Source organism: Condylura cristata, unplaced genomic scaffold (genome assembly GCF_000260355.1).
Source record: "Condylura cristata isolate star-nosed mole 26May11 unplaced genomic scaffold, ConCri1.0 scaffold00002, whole genome shotgun sequence".
Taxonomy (NCBI): domain Eukaryota; kingdom Metazoa; phylum Chordata; class Mammalia; order Eulipotyphla; family Talpidae; genus Condylura; species Condylura cristata.
The window spans coordinates 15,764,835-15,778,746 of record NW_004567103.1 but is presented as its reverse complement, the minus strand read 5'-3'; the positions used below and the strand labels follow the sequence as shown (position 1 = coordinate 15,778,746).

The 13,912-nt window shown below is 40.3% G+C and overlaps 1 protein-coding gene across 1 annotated transcript in view; it reads left to right on the top strand.

The window, feature by feature from the left end:
- VWC2L (von Willebrand factor C domain containing protein 2-like) overlaps window positions 1-11,761 on the top strand; it is a 144,005-nt gene extending 132,244 nt beyond the window's left edge. The window contains exon 4 of the mRNA XM_004674323.2: window positions 11,358-11,761. Coding sequence (XP_004674380.1) covers window positions 11,358-11,506 — 149 coding nt within the window. The 3' untranslated portion in view covers window positions 11,507-11,761. The remainder of the gene's footprint in view (window positions 1-11,357) is intronic.
- Window positions 11,762-13,912: the final 2,151 nt, after the last annotated feature.

Below are 13,912 nucleotides of genomic sequence, written 5' to 3'. Positions count from 1 at the left end.
GTTCTGCTCCCCACTCTGTCTCTGGTGAAGCCTCTCACCGCCCCTGAGCCTCTGGCCTGTACCCCAGTTCTGTATGCACAAATAAATAAATAAAGTATGAATGAGTGATTTTATGTTGTGTTACCCTGTATTCAGAGATATGGGCTTTGAAATCTGATGTATATTTTGTACTAACAGAATATCTCATTTTGAACTTGCCACATTTCAGGTGTTCTATAGTGATGGACAGCACATCCTTAAAATTTTGTAGCTAATGAAACTGAGTACTAAAGCTTCTGTTTGACCTCCAGCTTCCTGTGAATTTCACTAATTTCCTTGGCTTTAGATGAGCCTGATTGTGTTTTACCTTAAAAACATGAAAAGCATCTGACAAACCATTACATCTTTAAAAGTACACATTGATTTAAAATGTCTGCCAATAAAAAAATTTTCTCTTTATTTTTATATGTAGAACCAAATGCAAATCTATTCTGATGCGCTATTTTTCCTCTGTTCTTGTCTCCATCTTCTATCCCTTTCTCCTGCGAGATAATTCATGTTAACACATTTGTGATTCTTTTCCTCACATAAGCCTATACAAACACATATACACACACACGTATCTCACATAATCCTATACAAACACACATATACACACGTTTGTTTGTTTTATTAAAATAGGATCTTATATGATACTCACTTCACATAATTCTTCACTTAGTCAATAATAATTCATGAAAATCCCTGCAAGTCAGCTGAAATTGCATTTATTCTTTTTAATGGCTACAGCAGAATCTATGGAGAGGGACAGCAAATATGTTTAGTATTTGTTATAGGGAGGCATTCACCTTTGATCCATATTTTTTAAGTGCTAATAAAAATGTTGTGAATATACTCTAGATAGATAACTTAGATTTATTATCTTGGCCTACTCTCTCTTTCATTTAGCTTTCAATCTTTCTGCTGGACTTTCTCCCACCATATCTGGGCCTTTTCTTCCCACCAAATAAAAGCAGTTAACATTAGCAATCCAAGTAAACCACTTTATATCATTTTCCTAATGAATCCATTCACAGTGAATGGCTCAGACCAAGGTGTCTTCTCTTAACCCTCCCCGAGATGCTTTCTATCCAACTCGCCTCTCCATCTATCATCTTCATGGTAACAGTAAACAAGTTTGGGACAGTTCTACCTAGAAATGATTTTATGGTTTTATGATCACTTTGCAAAAACAATTAGTTGACATGAGTAAGATTCATTCTGGTGCATCAAAATTAAAATAAGAAAAATTAGAGTAGAAATCAAAGGATCTGACATCCATAGCCTACATTTTCTTCCAGGTAATAACAATAATTAAAATGATAATGTACAATACTGTTTGTTATTAGGATATGACAGACACTGTTCTAAGTACTTTATATATGTTTCTTCATTCACTCTTTTAAAACCTATATAAAGTAGGGGCTCTTATTGTTTTATTATAATTCCCATTTGATGATTGTAGACACTGAGGTCATACCTCAACTGGTGGGAGCAGGACTGAAACATGCACAGTTTCACTGTAGAGTCCCAAACTCCTCAGCTAGAACTAAGTCAGCTCATCTAGTGATTAAGCAGCGAATTACCACCCTCCTTTCTTTTCAAAGCTTCTGTAAAATGGTAATACCAGCTTTCCCTATATTTTGTATTGCTGAGAAGTAACATGAAAAATGATTTGAAAATTATTAAAAGCTCTAACAAAAAGAGACAGCCTCATTTCAGCTTGAAAAATGTGGCTAAGATCATGTCATCACTCAAAAAGTTGATGAAATGTTGCCAGTGAAATGTGAACTGGTTCAGTCACTATGGAAAGCTATGTGGAGTCTCTTAGAATATTAAAAAGGGATCTACCCTATGATCCATGATTCTACTCCTGGGAATCTAAGCAAAGGACACAAAAACACCACTTTGGTAGGAAACCTGCTTTCCTCCGGCACTATTTACAATAGCCAAGAGATAAAAATAACTCAAATACTCCAAAATAGACAAACAGATCAAAAAGTTGTGGTGTATTTATATAATGGAATATTATTGGGCACTCAAAAATCAAACTCATGCTATTTACAGCAACATGGACGGAACTAGTCAAAATTAGAAGAAAATCAATACCAGACAGTCTCAACTAATATGTGTAATAAAGAGAAACCAAACAAAAGATCAAGAAAAAGGCAAAACTAGCAAGCTGAGCATAGATCTGAGGCATACAGCAAGGAAGGGGACCCAGGGGGTCAAAACAGGGGAGGGAAGAACACAAGGGAATATAGTCATGAGTCACAGGTGACACAGAGGTGGAAAACTATGGGCAGTCAGATAAAAAATTAATTTAAAATAGTTGATGAAATGTTATATACAATAGCAAACCAAGCTGTGCTCTGATCACAAACATGCTTTTGAAGGAGAGACCAGGCCTAGGAGGCAGCTGACACACAATGTGAACAACCCAGATTCTCACAGCCTGCTGATTTGCCAGAAATTAGAAAAAGAGCAGCCAAACTTTATCTCTGTTACTTGACTATGTCCTTCCTTATGCTGCTCAAGCCCTTGCATTTTACTTAATTGGGGCATCAGGCTATAAATCTTACATACTTAAGAACCAAAAAACTCTCTGGAGCACTCACACTGAAATTTGTGTGGGACTTCAGCAATACTGAGTTTTCAAATAAAATGATTAACAGGTAGCTTTAGGGCAGCCTCAGAGAAACAATCCTTCCTGAAACCACCTTAATAGGAGTAGTTTTTGTTCATAGGTTTAATAAAAAGATGGGAAAACAGGTTGAGTGACTTGAAGCAGGTAGAGAGTGCGAGAGCGCTTCATTCTCCAACCCGGAAGTTCCTTTCAGCAGAAAGAATCTCATCACTGTCCTCTGCCCAAGCCCACCCAGGCCAATGGAATCCGTTACTGGGGTGGTTTTAGTCACTTAGTCCAATTTTAACTGCAAATAGCTCTAATTGCTGTTTTGTAGAAACATTTTGTCCATGATTGTAATAGTGAAAAATGAGTACACCTGACCAAAAAGCCTATTTGCCTTTCCATGGCACAATAATATCTATCAGACTTCATGAAGCAGAGAAATAAAACCAGTTAGAGGAAGAACATCGTTTGCTCTGATTCAACCCCAAGCTGAGGTCTACAAAGCTACTATTTGCCTAAACAATGATTTTAATGCTCTGGCAGCTAAATAAAGGCTATCCATGGCCTTATACAACAGGACTCTGCTTCATTTATGCAGCAGGAAGATCATTTTCAGCTGATTTCTAAAAGACACCAAGTGTCAATAATAATATTTCAAGTCATGACCAGAAATTGCAATACTCAAAGGGGAATTATTAAGCAATATGAAGTTGTTGTCAGACAGAGGACTTCTCAGGGATGCAAGAGTAAATAATTCAGAAGTATCCAGAAGTAGCCATGTCCAGCCTGACTTCTCCAGTGCCTGGGAAGGAGGAGGCTTGACTTTGAAGAGGATCTGGAAGGATGAGCAACAAGGACAGGTCATCTCCTACTGAGAAATCTACGCAGGAAGGCAGAGAAGTCTTAACTGCCTCCCATGTGATGGCTGGAACCACAGTGCCTTCTCGGTCACCTCTGCTATTTGCTATTCTTGCAGTTCAAAGTAATTCTATCTTTGTAGTTATGGAGAAAAGGATTAATAAAGCTGTAGGGGGTACCCACTTTCTCTGCCCCAATGGAGATTTTGTAGGAAACTCTCTCCTTCCCATTCACTTGTGAGCCTATTTTCTCTCTCTCTCTCTCTCTCTCTCTCTCTCACCCACCCACCCCTTACCTCTGTCCTGTACCCCAGTTCAGTATGAATAAATAAAACTTTAAAAAAAAAATAAACAGGCACTACCATAGGAGGGCAGCCAGATGTGGGGAGCGAAGTGAGGAGAAAGACTCAGTGGACTGTTTTGGGAGCTCATGAGTACCTTGATAGTGGGTGTGGTATGGAACATCTCTCTAAATAAATACAATGCAGTAAAATAGTATTACCTCAACAACAGCAACAAAGCAGTAAAATGAAAAAAAAAATTAGGAACTGAAATTTCCTAGCTTTTTCCTCTAACACATCCCACATCCTTCCAGGGCTTTTAAAACCTGGCAGAAATTAAAAGTAGCAGAAAGATTGACTTCTGGGCTGGAGCATGCAGAAGAGTTGCTGGCAGCCAGCTCTGTCCCTCACAGGCTGTGTGGCTTTCCCAAAGTCATTTCAGATATTTCTGTGCTCATTGTCTTACATCTAAAACAGAAAATAAACACTTTGGTGGGGAAGAAATAACAGCGCATGTAAAAATTCTCAAAAAGAACTGTAAAAGTATTCACTGAACTTGTGTAGTCAACTGGGGCTGGACTTCATCCAAAGAGAGGACATTGGGGAGTCGGAGACAGAAGAGGATACGATTATGATTCCCAGTTCAGAAAGGAAGAGTTCCCATAAGCTGCCTTCAGGATAGTGATGGGGGCCAGAGTAAGAAGGTTGACACGTCAACAACTCCTATGCTGTATAAAGACAATTTCTCTGAGCTTTACTTTCCTCTCTCATGCACTGGGTTACATGGTTATGGTGGATAGGGTATGAAAAGGAAAAAAAAAAAAACAACTAAGAACATGTTCTATAAAGAATTTTCCACTGAAAAATTCTGAGGCTAGGCTCTTCACTTCATTGTCTTATTTTCTGCATCTATGTGATGTCTTGAAGTGGTCCTATTTGTTTTTGTGCTTTTTGTTTGATTTACCCCACTGGAACATCAACCCCCTGAAGGGAGAAACTCTGTCTTATTCATACCTGCACACTATGCTTAGTCTGGTTTGAATATTTATTTTGTCACCTATGAGACAGGCACATTGGCCATCAGCACCAGAAAATCATTTGAATCTGGTAAAGTTTGTCCTCTTTGACCTTCTCCCCATTCACCTCAGAAGAATAGAATGATTGCCTCCTACCTGTGGTGAGAAAAACTATAGGTGTGAAGAGGCCCCCTCACTCCCTAGAGAAGCAATATGCCAAGCATTTATATTCCAGCCTCCCTTGCAGTGAGCATCCAGGCACTTGACCAGGCTCTGTGCCCTTCTTTACTGGCTGAGCACCTAGAATTGTAAGCAGTTAAATTGAAGAAGCAATGTCTCCACTCTGGCAGGTTAATAAAAGAAACAGATTTGCTGATGTCTCACACAGCAATGTCCAGGCTCCTGATTTGATGAAAATGACAGGGCAGCCATTCTTCCTGCACCCAAAGTGTTGTCTTCTCTGGGTCAGACCTGTGGCTTGATTTTGGACCTTGCTCCCAATGGTCGCATTACTTCCAAGTGTGGTCTCTTGACTATTTTGTGTATTCTCTGGATATAAATTCCTTAAATGTCATTATTGCTTAAAACTGTCCACAACAGGGAAAGATAGGATGCTTTTTGGACAGATAGGATGCTTCTTCTTCCCCAAACAAGTTCACTGTCTTCACCAGATCACACAAATCCCTGTTCCTGGCCTATTGGTTAAATCTTAGTGCTACCACCATGACAGCCCCCTGTGAAGGCTTGAGTTTGATCCCTGGCCATGGTGCAGGAGACCTCTGCTATTTTGCTTGCTGCTCCTCTCAGCAACACATTTCAGTCAGTTCGCCTGTTCTGTTCCCTGCTCTGTCTCTGGTGAATTCTCTCTCTCCCCACACCTCTGGCCTATACAACAGATTTTCTATGCAAAAATGAATAAAAATCTTAAAAAAAGAAAAAAAAAAGACTTCAACTAATCTATCTTTCTAGAAATTCCTCCCTTCTAGCTTTTTTTCTTCTCCTTTCTCTAGATCAATTTACACATTTTCTGGGGCCTTCTCCACTGGGACCTTACTTGCTATAATGGATAATCTGATCAATTAAATCAAACCAACATGTTAATTGCTGACACTAATTTAATAATACCCCAAATATATTAGCAGACACTTTTAATGCTTCAAAGCAAAGAAAAAAAAAATGTGCTTTTATCATTACACAGTGCCAGGCCCTGTAAGGTTTCTAGTGTTTGTCTGCAATCTCAAAAGTCCTCTGGCACCCATCAAAATAAGTCACATTAACTCCAACAACAGCTATTCTGTGGATCAATCATATAGCAACAATGCACACAGTTTATGGAAACAGTCTTTATTTCACTGTGAAATATGGTCAAACATACACAGACAGACCTACTTGACATACTTTAATGTCTTTTCATTACTTTTAAAATGAAGAGCAAAAAAAGTAATAAATAAAATGAAGAGCAAAATCTTTAACATGAGCCCTAACCTAACCTAGTTCTCAGGTAGAGGGATGATTCAAACCCTAACTTGTAGCATTTGCTGATCTTGGTGGGGTAAATACTTGCACCATGGTCAATTGCAAGCAATCAAAACTCTATCAACAGTATTATGAAATTTCTGAATAGTTAAGAGTTGACTCTTAACAAATGAATATGAACTACTAAAACTTGTTCTCCTGGCTACTTCTTACCAGTCACCATTCTACCCCTATTGGCTTTTTTTTTTTTTAATATGTATTTACTTATGCATACAGAACTGGGATATAGGCCAGAGGTGAGGGTAGGGGGTGAAAGGATTCACCAGAGACAGAGTGGGGAGCAAAACAGGCAGATGTACTGAAATATACTGCTGAGAGGAGCAGTAAACATGTCAAGAGAGGTCTGCCACGCCATGTGAGTCACCCCCCTGGCCTGGGATCGAACTCATGCTGCAGGGGTGGCAGTTACTTCATAGTGCTGTGCTTTAACCCCTTGTGCCACCAGGGAGGGGCCCCTACTGGCTTTTTAAACTTCTCCATACATCATAACTTTGCCCTCTTGTGAGCATGTACCCACCCAACCCACTCCCCAAATCTTTCACAGACCCAAAGCCTAGGACAAGTTCTCCATTAGAACCTTCTACATCTGTGTTCCTCTCCTTACACAGCACTTATTTCAGATTATGTATTAGCTCCTCAATGCATCTGGTATGGTACTTAATAGGATAAATAAGCTTGGCTCTGCAGGAGGTTTTATGAATAGTCATAAGACTTCCTTGTATACACCATCTGATGAGAGAAATTTTAGAATTTACCAGAAAGAAAACTTTAGTGGGTGAGTCATTCTTCTCTGTTCTTACAACCATAAACTCAACACAACCCTTCTATTTTTCTTGGCTTCTTAGATTATTGAAGCTAGAGGACAGCACCCCAAATATCTTTTCTCTGATCTGTAGATAGTCTATGCAGCTGTCTCAGGGGCCATCTTTGTGAGGCTGTGGGAAGATGGGAGATAATAGTGGAAAGCACATAGCTCCACATTACCCGTGGCCAACTCACCAGAGAAGTTCTGAGCTTAGATATATCATACCTGGGTCTTCTTTGCAAGATTTCCTTTGATTCTTAGTATGAGAACAAAAAGTACTGCAAATCAGTTTTTGTTTCATAGGTGTACAGTAAAATTGGGAAAAGTATTTGTCTTAAGGATATCTTTTTTGTACGTATGAGAAATCCCCGCCTTCTTTCCTTTCAGTTCCCATTCCCAGTGAAGTTTTGAATCCTTTCTGAGACTTGGTCACGTGGGTCCCCTTTATCTTTGGCTTACAGCAGACTTGCCTACAGTCACATCAATTGCAGCAGCAGCACAGCCTGAACCAGGCCTCCTGAGCCACTGTCTACTTCTGTTCTGCTTCTGAGCTGGTGTTTCCAGAAGCAGTGGGAATTTCATTGATGCCCAAAGGAGAGCGAATGCCTCACCCCCCAGTGCCTTCTCCACTAGATATTCTGCTAGTTTTCAGATAAACTATGTTTTCTGGAGCCTGTATACTCTCTCTCTGAGGGTCAGTTCCAGAAAGTATGTGTGTGCATATTTTATGGTTTGTTGAAAAGAGTAAATGGGACAAATTCCCAACATGGCGTAAATAGTCAAGAAGTTATTTTTAGGAGCTTCCATGAACAAATATTTATTAGAATAAGTTTTGATATATACATAATACCTGATCTATAAGTTAAGATCATAATTTTGTTTCTAATATGTGACTAATTCTTACTATTACTATACTATTAAGTCAGGTAAACAAACATGATGATTCTTTGATATTTTCCAAATATAGTACTGGGCCTGGACCATAAAAAATGACAGCTATTCAGCTATTCAGTTTCAATTTTTAAGGAGCTGATGATTTTAATCATACCTGAGAGATGAGACCAGCTATGTTCTAAGAGAGACATCTCATCACACCACAGGCAACTACCACACTCAATTCTCAGGGAAAATTCTGTGTATGTGTGTGTGTACACAATTCCTTGAAAATCAATTTCTTATTATTCTTCTTCTTATTCTAGGCATCAGAAAGAACAATTGGTCACCACTCTTCATAAAATAACCCTTTATTCCCCGAAAGTTACTCCTCTGTCTTCTCTTTCTAGATTAAATAATTACAATCCCTTTAACCTTTTCCCAGAGATCCCATTTACCAGCCTTCAGTTTAATCATTTTCATCACCCCCCTCTCGAGTCTCTCCAAGTGTTCTGCATTAAAATGTTGCTATTACTATGGAGTTCACTCTTCTAAGCAACTTATACTTTCACATAAACTAGACCAAAGCAAAGCTGCTAACTCCTCAAATAAAAGAATGAATAGCAGATGGATTTCCTATATACAAAACTCATGGAGAACTCACATACTCAAAGCAAACTAGCAGCTGCCACTAATTAAGGAGTCCCTTCACCCAAAAGAAAATCTTCAAAATAATAGCATCCATTTTGCTTAACAATCACCTAAACTACGTTTAAGCAGATAAGGCTACTAATAAAAGCTTGAAGCTTGTTTTAGAAACACCTCCAGTTCTCAGAAGGATGCTAATAAAAATCAGTTAATGTGCTCAAACAGGCATTTTTCAATCAGTAAAATATTGCAGGCCACCAAGCAGACAGTTGAGAGATTACCCCACTCTTCACAGGCCTTGTCTTTGATGGGTCAATCCTGGCAAAGTGCTTAGACTCTTCCCCTGCACCCTGTCAATCAATATAATATATTACATCCTGAGCTGAAAGTGCAGAAAATTCTCAATGACTCTAAAGATGGATACAGGCTGATCAAACATATATTGATCTCAGTGTGGTATTGATACAGACGGGAAGAGGCAGAATGAAAAGCAGAGTCCTATTAAAATCTCTCTTCAAGACATGTGTGAGGTCAGACCTCTTTCACCAAGATCCCACACTCTTACGTATCTTTGAGATGAACCTGCCCCTCGTGAGCCAGCCATGGGTTGTGTGTGTGCACACATAGGTACGCGCAAACACACACACTTAAGATCTTTCCGATGCATTTCTAAATCCTTGCAAAAAAAACTGGCAGGTCTTACTGCATAATATTCTGCCTGTTTCAGGGAATTCTTTGTTTTGGAACTACTACTTGGAAAGATACTGTTCACCATATCTGGACAAATTGAAGGTATACAACTGGAATGAAAAGAGTTGGTTAGAAACAGAGAAACTCCTGCCTCCGTGGGGTAGCTCCAGGAAAACAGGTGGTCGTGGCCATACAGTTCCATTTCCCATGCTAGTTTGGCTCTGTTCTGACCCGGCCTGGCCTACAGCAGGCTGGGCTGACAGAGGCTGTCAACAGCAGCCATGAGAAAAACAGCTACATCCTGAAAAAAGCTCCTGGCTCAGTTCTCTGAAGACTCCATTAAGTTCTGTGTCCAGAGAAATTCATGATTTGATGTGGAGTTTTCCCAGGAAAACATAGTCAAAGACAACTCAGCCCATCAAAGGATGACTTCAAGCTTAAGACTTATAGGCCGGATATAATGATCCTGAAATAATCAGCAACTTGAATGGCCCGGGACTGATAACCACAGCATGGTAACGAGAGGCAGTCTCCAGGGCAGACAGTGTGCCAGCTGTTTAGCTGCCAGTATTGAGCCACTGCCTCCCTCCGCTCTGGCTGGGACTCCACGTCCCACACTTGCTCCAGGTGTTTGTCGACCAGAGACAAGTAGAGGCACAGCCACGTCAATGCTATTGGTATGTGTCTGCACAGTTGAGATCTGAGCTCACCCAAGCAATGGGTGTTTAAACCAGGGCATCGTTTCATTTGAGGAATATGCAGGTAACTCTGTAGCTACCATTTCCATAAAAGCGAAATTCCAATTATGAACTATAGACTGTCCCTAAGTCCGTTTATTTGGTGGCAAAGACAGTCTCATCAATTCTTATTAGGTGGCAAGAAAGTGAAAGCAGGCCCTGATATTGACGGATGTTGACATGTTGTAGTGGTTATGGCCAGTGGCCGGAAATGCTGAATTATTAAAGCACAGGTACACACAAGTCAGTGCTCCCTCTCTTTATTCAAATATCATCTTCAGAAATGTATACCGATTTGTATCATCCACTATCATCCATTATGCCTTGCAAAGAAATTTTTATTCTAGTGGAATTTGATAATATCAGCGACACTGATTTATACATTGGGAGGTCTTATATGGCATTGGGAGGTTATAAATGGCATTTATATGTTGAGAAGTTAAAATGAAAAAGAAGGGGTAGAAGAAAAAAGATAAAAAGTACAAAAACAAGATGAGTGAATTTTTTAAATATTCCCCTAAAATGAACAGGTGATAGTTTCAGTAAAACTTTTCTGAATCTGAAAAAGTAAAATGAAATTCCTACTGACTTTCAAAGCCAACCATTTGGGTCATTCTGTTTAAAAAAAAAAAAAGATATCCAACAGCTTAAAGGAACTCCATTTATAAAAATCAAATGACCCTCTAAAAAAGCTTGTTTGGGACATGAATAAATCATCTGGTCATGAATTATTCATTGTTATCAAGAAACTAGCAGGGGGATTCCAGGAACTGGGTGTGGGGAGGTGCTGGAACTGGGGTGTGAAGAGAGCTCAAGCCTCATCCCCACAGAAGGAGGCCATCGCCCCGGGGCACTGTGCTGGCACAGACCAGGCTAGACCGCTCTCTAGACCCCCTCAAAACCCAGTGGACACTTGGCAGCCTTTATACCCCAAAAGACAGAACAATTAGAACGTCATCTGTAGAACTTCACAACTGCATTGCTGAGTGAGCACGGGAAATTTTTTTGAGCAATTTTTTGCTCAAAATTGCAAAAAAAAAAAAAAATGCAATTCTTTTAAATGCATGTTTCTATGTGGGGAATATGACAATAGAGTTGACAATTCACATTTAAAGGAGATGATAGACAATTCCTTGATGACAAACTGGGAAGAGTACACCTACACATTCATGACTTGGGGGGCTGGCATTTCCTGGAGGGATAGCAGGAGAGACCAGGAGCCTATCAGATTTAATTAACTAATCAATGTATATGTATGTTCCAGGTCCAAACTGCTTTGCAGGAACTACAATAATTCCGGCTGGCATTGAAGTGAAAGTGGATGAATGTAACATCTGTCACTGTCACAACGGGGACTGGTGGAAGCCTGCTCAGTGTTCCAAGCGCGAATGCCAAGGCAAGCAGACTGTGTAGAACAAGTTTCCAACCGATGACGAGTTCTTAGGAGAGGATGCCGTGGCTTCTACACTGCACATGTTTAAAATGAACCACAATAAACAAACTCCTGCCAGCTACCAACAGGGTCACCAGCAAAACCTTTTAGGGTTGACAAAAGTGACTATTTTACTAAGAGGAAATTTCTCTCTTTCTCTTGCTATATGAAGTATATACCATATATAGCTATCAAAATGGCTTTTGTAATTATCTTTGCTTGAGGGTGACTTAATGACTGGATTTCTGGAACAAAGAAAGAAAAATAGCCTCGTACAGGCTCCCTGGTGACACCTCTGGCCTCTCAGCTCACCGTCCAATTTACTCCCTTTGACTCTTCAGTACATCACACTTGGCATTTTTTCTCTTGTAGTATTTATTTTTCATCTTTAGAGTCTAAGGGTCCAGATGTAACTGCAATCAAGTTTTAAGTTGTATCCACAAACTTTGGTAAAGAAATGTCAGGGGTGAGGACTCTTTCTGACCAGGAAGACATAGACACATCCAACCAGTCACTCGCCTTGAGGGAATCATGTCCTGTAGGCTCAGAATGAGGAGGGCACATATTTGGACCCACTGGTGGGCAGGGTGGGAAGCTGTGCCTTGGTGCAGTAAGCTGTGCCTTGGTGCAGCCCACAGCCTGACTATTTCATACCACACACTTCATATGCAAAACCTTGAAACTGCCAATCGAAACTGAGTATGGCAAGAACACCAAGACACTGACTAAAGAATTCCAAGGGAGACTGGTATTGGAAATCGTAGCAGAGATCACCAGACTTTCCATGATGCCGACTTTGAGTATGGCTTGCAACCGAACACACTCTAAACCCACTCTGTCATCTGGCACTCTGAACACCACAACCAGGCTGAGTAGCCTCACTGTGAATCTGAATCCTTCTGAAAACTTCTGGCTTTTGGAATTCAGATCTGACCAAAAGCCAGTGCCACACACAGGCAGTGTTGATGGTTTGGGACTGTGTTTGCCATGTTATAGTAAGGACCACTCAACTCTATGTCTAAAACACAAATTCAGGACACTCTTTCCACCTCAAGTGCTGATTTAAAGATTAAAATTAAAGATTAGGGTAGAGTGAGTCTTGCACAATAAAATTCCATTTGTTGAACATTTTTTAAAATGTATATATTAGATACTGAGAAATTTAAGTGAAACTTTGAAGAGTCTCAAGGTCGCCCTGGAAATGCTGCTAGTATAGTAACGAGAAAAACAAACTACACAGGGTATCTGATGCCACCTTGATTAAAGTGCAAATTTAAAAATTTTAAAACCACAAGGCATTGTTAGTTGCTTATTCCACTCTCTTGTCTTGAAAACCCTGGCGCAGATTTGGCAGGGCCCTTGAGGAAACTTTAAGGTTGTTTTCATTATTGATGTTCTTTTTATCTGCTCCCACCCCAACCCGGGATGGGCCATAGCTCCTGTGGAGTGCCACCTTCTAGAACAAGGTTCTCAACTTTAGTGCTATTGACATTTTGGGGCCAGGTAATTAATTGTTGGCGGAAGCTATCACATACATTTCTAGAATGTTGAGCAACATTGTTGGCTTCTATCCACTACATGGCAATAGCAATACCCTAGGTGTAACAACTGAATGTCTCCAGATATTACCAAATGTCACCCAAGGGGGGAGGATGCAAAATTTCACCTGATTGAGAATCGATGGTCTAGAATAATCAGCATAGAGTGTTTTCTGCCTGGACGATGGCTTTGGTGAGCCTTGAAGTTCCCCAGGACAGGCACTAGCAGCAACGGGCTAGGGCTGAGGCGAGTCTCTTCTAGAAGGTGTGATACTTCTACCCCACAGGACAACCCTGAGGACAGGTGCTCTGGCCCCTTCAAGTGAGTTTTCATACAGACTGCCAGCCTTTCCTCCCTGAAAGCATCGCTTATCAACAAAGAGCTGTCATTTCCAAAATTATTGCTTTGTCAAGCCGGACCTGGCGCTCCTCACGCACACTGTGCTTGTGTTATGATACAAACCGCCAACCGGCGCCGCCCGCGCAAGAGGATCATGCCGCGCACCTCAGAAACACAGATTTGCAGCAAGGTTGGTGCCTTTCCCTCACCACCATGGATACATCATAGAGACAGTCATGAATCATTCATGAAGAATTCTGCATGATTTATTCCCGCACTCCTAAGTAAAGGCATCCCACACTTCAGCTTGTGTCTAGACAGAGATGTATTATAGAGCTTTCTTTGCCCTGAGGTTGCCTGTTGCCAGCTTCAAAAATCCACACTCTTGGAAAGAAATAATCATAGTAATAATAAATGACAGGAATAAGGTTTGAAACCCAGAAAATATCATTAATAGAGCCATGTAGCATAGTACCCTATCTATTATTAAGGAGTTACTATGTCCTTTT